Here is an 11,698-nt window from a genome sequence, read left to right on the forward strand (position 1 = left end):
GGTTGGACATCATTGTCTGGCTCAGTCATTTGATCTCATTTTTCATGAGTCAAACTTAATAAATCCAGATGGCCTGGCTCAGATGTCACTTAAGGATAGAAGATTAAAGGATGAAATGAAAGTAAATGTATAGGACAGAGGGCTGAAGGCTTGTTGAATGTTTGAGATTTTAATGTGCCTGTGTGTGTGTAATTGATTCCTAATCAATTTAAAGCTCAAGTCACCTCCCCCTGACTTTGTGCCTGGAGACTAGGATCAGTGCAGACTTAGTTCATACAAGATAAGTGCTCATCTCTAGGTTGCTCTGATCCCTCAGTTCTCTGTAATTCACAAAGAGCACTCAGATATTTCTCAAATATCGTTTCTGACTCTCTTTTTCTCTCTGGGTAAGCGAGGCCGACACACTTGCCAAGGATAACTGAGAATGTAAGGGCAATCCTTGACTCGGCAGCTCGAGCAGGCTGTGTGCTAAAAGCAACTTTGAAACACACCCTATAAATAGCAGTTCATTGTCAGCAGGAGCGAAAAGACAAGAGGGAGCGTGCGGCACTGTGATTCAGGTCTAATTAAAGGGTTGCGTCTGCACGGGGTTATAAGCGAAGAGCAGCTCTCCTCTGATAATCTAGTTGGAAGGCAGCGGCGAAGCTTCACGCGGACGTCGGACGGGGAGGACGCTGCTGGATGCCGGCTTTGCCTCCACTATGGCAAAAATCATCCTGAGGCACCTCATCGTGACTCCAGTGCGATACGAGCAGGAGTTCGAAGCTCGAGGTCTGGAAGACTGCAGGCTGGATCACGCTTTATATGCACTGCCCGGGCCAACCACGGTGGACCTGGGGAAGGCCAGGGCGGCCCAGGCTCCTCCAGTGGACGCCGCTGAGATGCCGCCCCAGAGAGGCGAATCCCGCTTCCAGGTCCTGCTGGACGTGGTCCAATTCCTCCCCGAAGATATCATCATTCAGACCTTCGAGGGCTGGCTGCTGATAAAAGCTCAACATGGAACCAGAATGGATGAGCATGGTTTTATCTCCAGAAGCTTCACCCGACAGTATAAACTGCCCGACGGCATTGAAACCAAAGATTTGTCGGCGATCCTCTGTCACGATGGAATTCTGGTGGTGGAAGTAAAGGATTCGGCTGGGACCAAGTGACATCGTGTCGGGTTAGTGTCTGTTCATACGTCGAGAGGAAGATTCTAGTTTAGCCCATGGTATCACGGGAATGTGTGTATTACTCAGGTTTGAAATGATTTTTATGAAGATTAAAAACACAGACATAATTCCTGGTATGTTGAGGTCGTCTTTGTTATTTTTATTCCGAAAGGAAAGTTGTTAAATATGTTCCTACAGCTCAGGTTGATGCTATTCTTAACACCTGAAACACTGACAGTTTAGGAGATTGTAGTCTGATAGTAGAAACGACTCAGAATTATTTCTTCCTTACTTCAACAATGCCAGAGAAGCTTGCATCTGTAACAGTTGATGGCAAAAGAGCCACACCAATTTAAGAAATTCTTATCCATTTTATGAAAGTGTTTTATATTGCTAAAAAGAGCTGTGATCTCCTTCGCTTAATAAGCTTTTCTTTTCAGTGTATTTTATTATAGCATAGCTTTGTAAATATAGAATATGAAGGTTAAAAAATAGTACTGGAAAATTGGATCTCAAATATATTAAGCTGAATCTTAGCTGCAGCATTTTTTAAAGCACAGTGTATATTCTGTGGATATTTATGAAATATTAAGATGCAGTAAATCATACTTAATATGAAGTTTAGGAAACCACTTTGAAAAAGTACAATGACTGAATTCAAGAAAATTTAAACTATGCTGTTTAAATGTTACTTAAAATGTTAGATTTCAGAAGATGGCAAAATGCACTGCATCTGTTCTCACTGCATAATCCTTAGCTTTAAATAGCTTGGCAGGCAATGAAAGTTCTGAGGCCCAGCTTACATGGGTGTCTGAGTTTATACAGAACATCGGCTGCTTCTATTTCCCCCAACTGCTGCTTTGGCCCAAAGGAGCAGCTGGGACATTGGTGGTTAGGAACAATTGCCTTCAACAGCTGGTCTGTGACATCCCAAGGATTTGCTATCTCATTCTCTACATGTGAAGTACTTCTTTGGGGGAAAGTAGCTGCCTTTGGAGAAGGCAATGGCACCCCACTCCAGTACTCTTGCCTGGAGAATCCCATGGATGGAGGAGCCTGGTGGGCTGCAGTCCATGGGGTCGCTAAGAGTCGGACACACTGAGTGACTTCACTTTCACTTTTCACTTTCATGAATTAGAGAAGGAAATGGCAACCCACTCCAGTGTTCTTGCCTGGAGAATCCCAGGGACTGGGGAGCCTGGTAGGCTGCCTTCTATGGGGTCGCACAGAGTCGGACACAACTGAAGCGACTTAGCAGCAGCAGCAGCTGCCTTTACCCCGGACCCCATGTAAGGCTGAGGACAGTGCTATGAATAGCAGAGGAATCTGGGTATGGAAAACAACAGCGTAGCTGCCGATTGCTGATAACGCCCGAGCTCCTCTATGGTGCTTTGTTTGTAGTTTACATGCAGACGCGAGAGGTATGAAACAGTAGAAAAATAAATCAGAAGCTATACAAGTCATTTTGAAAACAGAGATGTTGGTTTATAGTTTAACTAAATTGAAAGCGTTTTGAAGCTAGGTGTTTATATGAAGTTGGTGATTGTGCATCCAACTCTGGGATCACAAATTTTGTTCTTTGACAAAGTGAATGTCATAGACCAACTCTGCTACATAACAAAGTTAATAGTAATTAATGGATTACATCTACTAACATGACTAGGACTGGGATGCCCTTTGTCCCATATTAGATTATTCTTTTCTATTATTGGGCAGGATAGTGTGAAAACAAGCTAGTACTTTGAGAAGCAAAAACAAATATCCTCTCGTTGGCCTTGATCTTACTCTAGGTTTAGATCTTCTGAGAAATTTCAGAAAGTGAAGTTCTTAGCGTGAGGAGCCACTGATAGGAAATGTTTTCCGTTAAAAGTTAAAATTAAACACATCATTCAATTAGCATTTATATTCTTCTACTACCATGAGATAGCTACTTTAAATTTATAGTTCAGAATTCTCTTATACATAAATACATGTATCACTTTTCTCAAAATTGGGATTATATTTGCAAAGGGTTTGATATCCTGATCGTATTGGTTATTGTCTGTTGCCCTCTCCACCTCCCACCAACCCAGACCATCCTCTGCCCTACTCGGCCCCACTCTGAGTCCAAGCAGGCTCACCCTAATGGGCCGTGTCATTCTAGTTTCCAACTGGGTTCAGCCAATAGGAGGCACTGACTGCAGAGCAGAGACTGGAGAGAGGAAGCTGGTGGGCAGGAGGGGCGGAAGAGGAGGGCATTTATTCTCCACTGCCAGCCTGCTGCAGATGAGGCTCCTTCAGGACCTGCATTCCCCTGGACTGGAGGTCTGGAGGGACAGCTTCTTTTCCGAGACGGGGAATTGTATCAGGCACCAGTATTCCAACGCTGTTTCTTCCTTATGCCCCTTCAACACTTGGGGTGGTGATGTCTTCTGCTATTTCTTGTTCCTGGTACTTCACAATTCCTTATTGATTCCCTTTACTCTGCCTGCTCTCGCATAAATGATTCCTTCATTAAAGACCCTTTCAGGCAATAAAAGAAAATTTCACATATTGAGGTATGAGGAACTCATTCTGGCTAATATATGAGTTGATTTGAATTTTAACTGCTAACTAAAACAGCCTGTTTTACACCTGCTTTAATTATTGAAGAAAAGGGCACATTGACCAGAAGTAAAGAATGTCTGTCTATGTTAAAAATAAAGAGCAAATGATTCCCTTCCTGGGACACCAATACTGGTCCTCCTTCCATTATAAGACTCCCTTCGTTGGTGCAAAGACCATACTGACTCCCAATGTGAATGCTGGTCTGTTTTTCTGTAACCTTGAAGAAGTATGTGTGCATGCTAAGTTGCTTCAGTTGTGTCTGACTCTCCACAAACCTATGGCCTGTAGCCAGCCAGGCTCCTCTGTCCATTGAATTCTCCAGGCAAAAATATTGGAGTGGGTTGCCATGCTCTTTTCCAGGGGATCTTCCCAACCCAGGGATTGAACCTGAGTCTCTTGCATCACAGGCAGATTCTTGACCATCTGAGCCACTAGAGAAGTAAATGCCTGATTTATTTAATGTTCTTGGTTCTGACAAGATATAAAACTATGGTGACAATCACGTTTCTCTGGAGCAGTTCCTCAGAGCTGACAGGCTGTCTTCCAGGCGATAGTCCTCAGTTTGGCTCAAATAAAACTCTTTTTATTATTATTTTTAATCATTTCTATTCCTATTATAGATGACTTATTGATTATTTTCATCCACACAGGAGATGGGATTCTGACTGGTCTTGTTTGTTTTTGCCAGAACCCTGATTGCTTGACTTCTTAAGTGATTAGAAAAAAAATAGTGCATTACTTTCTTTTGCTAGAGAACATTAAGTGATTTGTAATGGTTACATACAATTCCAACACAGATAAACAATAATATCATTTAACCATTCCTTCTCATTACTCATCCCAACAGGAAGCAGATGGCACTGTCAAATTGGAATAATTCAAATTAGAATAATTTATTTATAAAGAGATAAATTACAGAGGAGTGGGCAGGGTGGATGTGAGCCACAAGGCAGCACCCTACCCTGAGGGTAGCAGTGGGGAGCTCTTAGGTTCCCTAGGTCCAAAGGAGTGAGAGGAGGAAGTTCTCAGAAATCAAAAAGAAGGTCAGATAGAGAACTCCAGCTCTGACTTTCATCTTGAGGGACACAGTCAGCCAAGGTGACCTCATAGGCACCAGGAAAATAAATACTTTTCTCCCTCCAATCTCCTACTGGGGCATCCTATTGGCTGGACCTATCTGGTAGCCAGAGGGTGTGGGTGTCCTGTAGATACAGTTCAGCAACCTCCCAGGGCAGAGAGCAAAGTGGAAAAAAGTGGAGGGTGACTCCTAGGGGCCAGGGGAAAATGCCAGCTCTCCACTAAAGTGAGAACTGTTGCTATAGCTTTTAGGAAATCTTTTCTACAAAAAGACAGAGCCTGAGACACTATTTGGGTGCCTTCAAGTTGCAATACAATTTGGCACGTGCAAGCACAGAATGGTAAAGGTGAGGAGGAAATAGGGAGAAAAAGGCAAGAAAATACAAGAAACAAAGTGATGTGATGTGCGGCTGTGCTGGCCACTGTTTCACAATGACTCTAAAGAGACTGCAGCCTCTGGGCAGGGGTGTTGGCCAGGCACCCGGAACTTCTGCAGAAGACCTTCAGGAGGAAATAGAATATTAGAGTACTCCACAGGGAAAAAAGGAGGGGAAATTGCCCTGTTCCCTACTATTTCCCATATCTCATCAGTCAAGTTTCAACTCACAGGGAGTAGACTCTCCTGAACTGAGTTGTATCATCCAGCCCCTTAGTGACTGCTCAGAAAATCAGACCCATGCCACACAGTGTGACATTTCATCCATTCTGGGAACAGAAGGATGACTCAGCCTGGTTAGGGCTCGCTCAGTCAGGGAGAAAAGTGCAGACTCGGGGCTTCCACCTGAACAGCAGCCACCTAAGGAAGTTTAGCAAAGGCTCTGGCAAAGGTGGCAGCAGCATGGCTTGGGAGGCAGGGGACAAGCTTCAGAAAAAAGAAGGCAGGCCAGAAGGTACACAGGGTTTGTATTGACAACAGTCTCAGACCCAGAACTGCAGGAAGAGGGTGTCAGGCAAATCACAGTCTTATAGCATCTACACTGACTTCAAATTATAAACTCTAACATCACCTTATATATAATATTATGTATTATATATAATATTATTCTGTGTTATATATGTTATTATATTATTGTATATTATATATAATATTATTATAACACTACCATATATAATATATATGCTGATGTTATATATATTATATATGTATAATATATATGGTGATATTTTTTATATATGTATAATACATAAATTATATAATATATATAATTATATAATATAAAATATAGTTATATAATATATAAATTGATTTAATTAAAAAGACAAACATATATCTCCATATATATGATACATAATTATATATTATCATTTTATATATTATATAATATGTATATTATATTTGTTATATATATATATTTGTTTTGGGGTTTGCTTGTTTGTATTTTTTGACCATACTACTCGGCATGCAGGATCTTAGTTCCCTGACCAGGGATAGAACCCATCCCCCCTGTAGTGGAGGCATAATATCTTAATCACTGGATCATTTCATATTTTGATCTAATTTTAATCTGCAGTGTAAGTCCCCTTAAACTTCTCCAGGATTTTTCTTTTTCTGAAGATGGTGGACCAATCCTGGAAGTCCAAAAGTCATTGGAGATCTTTATCCCACTGACTGCCCTTAGCTTATTTCTCACCTACTTGTGATTATCTGGAAATTGCTATTAATGGTCTTAGCACATCTGAAGAGGGATTTTTAAAAAACACAACAACTTCAGGTAAAAAAAGATCCAAAATACCTAATAATCATTTACACAAGCTTAACAAAAATATGGGCTTCCCTGGTGGCTGAGCGGTAAACAATCGGGCTGTCAGTGCAAGAGACGCAGGTTTGATCCCTGGGTCAGAAAGAGCTCCTGGAGAAGGAAATGGCAACCCACTCCAGTTTTCTTGCCTGGGAAATCCCATAGGCAGAGGAGCCTGGTGGGCTACAGTCTGTGGAGTCACAAAGAGTTGGACATGACTTAGCAACTAAACTAAAGCTAAACAAAAACAAGCTTTTCAATTATAACCACTGTTCTCTTCAAAGGCTCTCAAATAATTAGTTGGAAACAAGAATTAAAATGTTGATTCAATATGCTGATTTATAGCTTGGACATAATTTGAAAATAACTCTGTTTTAGCAATTGAGTTGGCTAGATGTTCTCCACAAAATAACAGATCAGTATTTAAATTTGAAAAATGAAGAATTCTAAGTAACTAAATAAATAATTCTAAGTAACTATTTTCTTTTATGTTTCCTCAGCATTGTTTACTATATAAGAGCCTGTATATTTGCATGTATATATTTACAAAATCCTGTTTATTAGTGTTTTCTAACTTCAAGGACAAATATAAAAAATATACTGAGGTAATATAAAATGGCTTCTAGAATACCATTCTGTGTAATTTGTTGAGACTTTCTCTATGACATGGTATGTAGTAATTTTTCTTAAATGCACTATGTATAATTGAAAATAATATGTGTATATTTTCTATTTGAGAATATATATGAATAATCTCCTAAGGCAAAGGAAACAAAAGCAAAAATAAACAAATGGGACCTAATTAAATGTAAAAGCTTTTGCACAGCAAAGGAAATCATCAACAAAATGAATAGACAATCTATTGAATGGGAAAAAATATCTGCAAATGATACAAGTATTAAGGGGTTAATATTCAAAATGTGTAAACAGCTCATGCAACATTTAAAAAAAAAAACACAACCGAACAACCCAGTTAAAAATGGGCAGAAGACCTGAATAGATATTTTTCCAAAGAAGACATACAGATGACCAACAGGCACGTGAAAAGATAATTAACATTGCTAATATCATGGAAATGCAAATCAAAAAAATGAGATGTCACCTCACACTTGTCAGAGACTTTCTCTTCAAAAAGACCACAAATAACAGATGTTGGCGAGGATGTGTCCACTGTTGGTGGGAATGTCAATTGGTGCAGCTATTGTAGAAAAACAGATGTTCCTCAAAAAAACTAAAAATAGAATTACCATATGATACAGCAGTTCCACTCCTGGGTATATATTTGACCAAAACAAAACACTAATTTGAAAAGATGCATGCACCCTAATGTTCATAGCAGCATTATTTACAACAGCAAAGATATGGAAGTAACTTAAGTGTCAATCAACAAATGAGAGGATAAAGAAGATGTGGTATCCATACACAATGAAATACCAATCAGCCATTAAAAAAAAGAATGAAATTTTGCAATATGCAGCATGGGTGGACATGGTGAATATTGTACTTAGTGAAATAAGTAAGAGAAGGAAAAATACTGTATATTATCATGTGTATGTGGAATCTAAAAAATATGCCAAAATAATGAATATAATGAAACAGAAAAACTTCCTTCTATTATCTAGTAATATATATCGAGATTCCATAGGAGAGAATGAAAACTTGCACATATCACATAGCAGTATCCATTTCAAAACATAGCTGATGAGTAATTAAGGTTTTTATATTTGACATTTCCCCCCAGTTTTCAAAGCTACTTTTCCCTAATAATTTTCATCAGAACTTAAGAACACTTGGGAGCTGCTATACCTAGTGATAAAACATACTGTCATGCTACAATGACTAAAATACTGTGTTACTGCACAAGAATAAATGAATCAGTGGAACAGAGTAGGAAACACTGAAAAGAACCCCACTGTAAAAATTTAGTTTGATAATGGCAGTTGATAAAATGAATAGGAATATGATACAGCATATGTACCTAAGATAACTATATAGGTATCTAGAAAAATTAAATAAAAAGCTTATACCTATGATACAGTACAATCAAAAGAAAAATTACAAATGCATTTTAGAAGTACTGAATGTAAAAATAAAATAGAAGTACTAAATAGAAAAAAACAAAAAAATGCCCTAAGTATCCACTGTGTTGGTTATTCTATTGTTATCTTGTCTTTCTCTGCCCTGTTCTGTGGCCTCAGGGCACTGCTCTCTGATTTCAGGTTGAATTTACCCAGCTGAAGGCACCAACAGACAGCAGCCTGCATAAAGACAGGCGGATTGAAGTATTGTATTCCCTGCCTCCTGCTGTTTTGATTCCAGGTTGTGGCTGGGATTGCCTCCCTCTGTCAGCAGCTCTGATGAGACTGCCTTTTCTCCTCTGGCTCCAGCCCACATTGATAGTTCTGTTTCCTTTCCCGTTTCTTTAGGATCAAGGGGGTCATGACTTCCCATTGTTACTGGTCTCTGGGTGCCTATAAATGTGCATCAATTCTGATGTGTGGGAGATTTCCCCATATCACCAAGCAATTCTGTTTACCAGCTGGATATCCTAAAATTCATCTCAATTCTGACACTATCTACCCTTATCCCACAAGTTAAGGGTTCAGTCTGACAAGATTGCTCCTCTAACCCCAACTTCAGACATCAGTTGCAAGCCCAACTTATTACCTGTGTTTCTAATCAACCGGCTATATAGACTGGCAGTTTTAATAGCCCCTTTCTTGTATTGGACTAATTTGCTAGACTGGCTCAGAGAGCTCAGAGAAACATTTTATTAATACTTAGTAGATCACTAGTTTATTATAATATATAGTATAAACTCAGGAAGAGGCAGATGGAAGAGATGCATAGGACAAGATACGGGGAAATGGGGAGGAGTTTTCATACTTTCTCTGGGGGCCTCTCTCCTTGAATTGTCCACCAACACGGAAACGCTATGAACCACCTCCTTTTGAGTTTTTATGGAGGTTTCATTACACAGGCACGATTGATCAAATCCTTGGCCATAGGTAATTGAATTCAGTTTCTAGTTCCTTTTCTCTCCCAAGGATGAGGACTGAAAGTTTTCTAAACCTCTAACCACATGATTGGCTCTTCTGGCAACCAACCCTCATCCTTAGATTACTTAGGGGCTTTCCAAAGGTGACTCTTAACATAACAAAAAAATGTCTTTTGTCTCTCTCTCCACTTAGGAAACTCCAAGGATTTTAGAAGCTCTGTGACAGAAATGGAGCCCAAGATGGAATATATGTTTCTTACTAGAAATCCCAATATCACAGTGCCTCAACATTTTTGTTGGTCCCTCAGCCCTGCCCACATCTCTGTAAATAATCATTTTATTATATATTTTTAAAAAATCCAAGCTAAGTATGCTTTTTGTGTCCCTTCGTAACTCTGAATGGCATATTCACCTATGTATTCTTCCTCTGGCACAAGAAAGGCTTCTTGTGCCCGAGGAACAAAAAGACAACAAAAAATAGAGAAACATAAGAGGAAATTGCAAGGAGATCCAACCAGTCCCTCTTAAAGGAAATCGGTCCTGGAATATTCATTGGAAGGACTGAAGCTGAAGCTGAAACTCCAGTACTTTGGCCACCTGATGCGAAGAACCAACTCTTTGGAAAAGACCCTGATGCTGGGAAAGATTGAAGGCAGGAGGAGAAGGGGACGACAGAGGATGAGATGGTTGGATGGCATCACCAACGCAATGGATATGAGTTTGAGTAGGCTCTGGGAGTTGGTGATGGACAGGGAAGCCTGGCGTGCTGCAGTCCATGGAGTTACAAAGAGTTAGACATGACTGAGTGACTGGACTGAACTGAACTGAAGAAATCATTTTGGGGGGATTTTGTCTAGTCAATAAGACTAAAAATTATGATGATATTCAGTGTTGCTTAGTATGGTAAACAATACCTCTTTGTTGCTGATTTGTAGCATAAATTAGAACAATCTTTCTGCCAGAGAGTATGTTAAGGCTCTTAATATAGGTAGAAGAGCAAGAAGTAGAAGAGCAAGAATTAAAGAATTTACTCTGTTACAATAAAATTATACAAAATTTGTGAGGCATTCTGTAATTTGAAATGTTGAAAATGTAAGAAATTTGTTAAGCAAACTAAAGTCTATTCAAGTTATAAAATACTATCCTGCTAATAAAAATCATTTTCCAGAAAAATATTGACTGAAGTGGAAAAATACTCACTAAATTTAAGGAGGAAAAGCAAGTTACAAAAGGAATACATGGGGGGAGGGGAGAGAGGCTCAGAAGGGAGGGGATATGTGTATAATTATGGCTGATTCACACTGTTGAACTGCCGAGACCAACACAACATTATAAAGCAATCTTCCTCCAATTAAAAAATAAATTTAAGAAAAGGAATATAAAATTTTCACCTTTTTTTGTGGGGATATCTCTATGTCAAAAAGTTTTTGTTTAGGATGTGATTTTAATGGAAGTATTGTACTTCATAATATGGATATGTCAAAGCTTATTGTATGCAGAGAAGAATCTAAGTTTCAAAATGCTGAAAGTGGAGAGGGGTCAAGATGGTGGAGTAAAGTAGACATGGAGCTCACCTCCTTCCATAAACATATCAAAAATATATCTGTGTGTGGAACAGTTCTCACAGAAAACTAATTGGAAACTGGCAGAAAGCTGGAAGAAAACAACCAAGGCTGCAAGAAAGATTCTGCCCTCCCTCCCCGCCACACGGCCATCCCCAGTTCCAGCTAAGTAAATGCTGCCCTGCCCGTTCCATGCCATAGCTTTACGCGGGATGTAGGACAGCCAGGTCCTGAGAAAAGATTTAATCTAGAGAGGCAGAGGTGCCCTGGGAGGTGATTCAGGTGGGGCCGTGGCAGCCATTCTGCCATTCACTCAAACAGCACCATGGAAGTCGCCCAGCCTTCTGACAATAGCACGGCTGCTTCAATTCCTGCAACTGCAATGCCGCAATCTCCAGTCGTGGTAGAGCAAACACAGGCCCTGCTCACTTCCTGCCACAGCCTTGTGCTAGATCTGGGACAACCACAACAAGGGAGAAGACATGACTTTGGGCTGTGCGTGGGAGTGGAGGTGCAGACACATACACAGAAAGCACACTGGACCTCTGTAAGCACACAAGCCCCACATGCTTCAACACCCCCTTC

At 40.0% G+C, this 11,698-nt stretch overlaps 1 protein-coding gene across 2 annotated transcripts; it reads left to right on the top strand.

Annotated features, from left to right (window-relative positions):
• Nucleotides 1–501: 501 nt before the first annotated feature.
• HSPB3 (heat shock protein family B (small) member 3) lies at nt 502–10,726 on the top strand. Of its 2 annotated transcripts, none has more exons than XM_040262518.1 (2): nt 502–1,162; nt 9,745–10,726. In XM_040262518.1, the coding sequence occupies exon 1, from the start codon at nt 702–704 to the stop codon at nt 1,149–1,151; it is 450 nt and encodes a 149-aa protein (XP_040118452.1). In that variant the 5' UTR covers nt 502–701; the 3' UTR covers nt 1,152–1,162; nt 9,745–10,726. The 2 variants fall into 2 exon arrangements, 1 of the variants encoding a protein (XP_040118452.1); XR_005724803.1 differs by having other exon boundaries at nt 511–1,285.
• The last annotated feature ends 972 nt before the right edge of the window (nt 10,727–11,698 follow it).

Source organism: Oryx dammah, unplaced genomic scaffold (genome assembly GCF_014754425.2).
Source record: "Oryx dammah isolate SB20612 unplaced genomic scaffold, SCBI_Odam_1.1 HiC_scaffold_20, whole genome shotgun sequence".
In the NCBI taxonomy this organism is placed as follows: domain Eukaryota; kingdom Metazoa; phylum Chordata; class Mammalia; order Artiodactyla; family Bovidae; genus Oryx; species Oryx dammah.

Coding starts and splice junctions, on each gene's coding strand:
- HSPB3 (XM_040262518.1), top strand. CDS start 702: ATGGCAAAAATCATCCTGAGGCACCTCATCGTGACTCCAGTGCGATAC.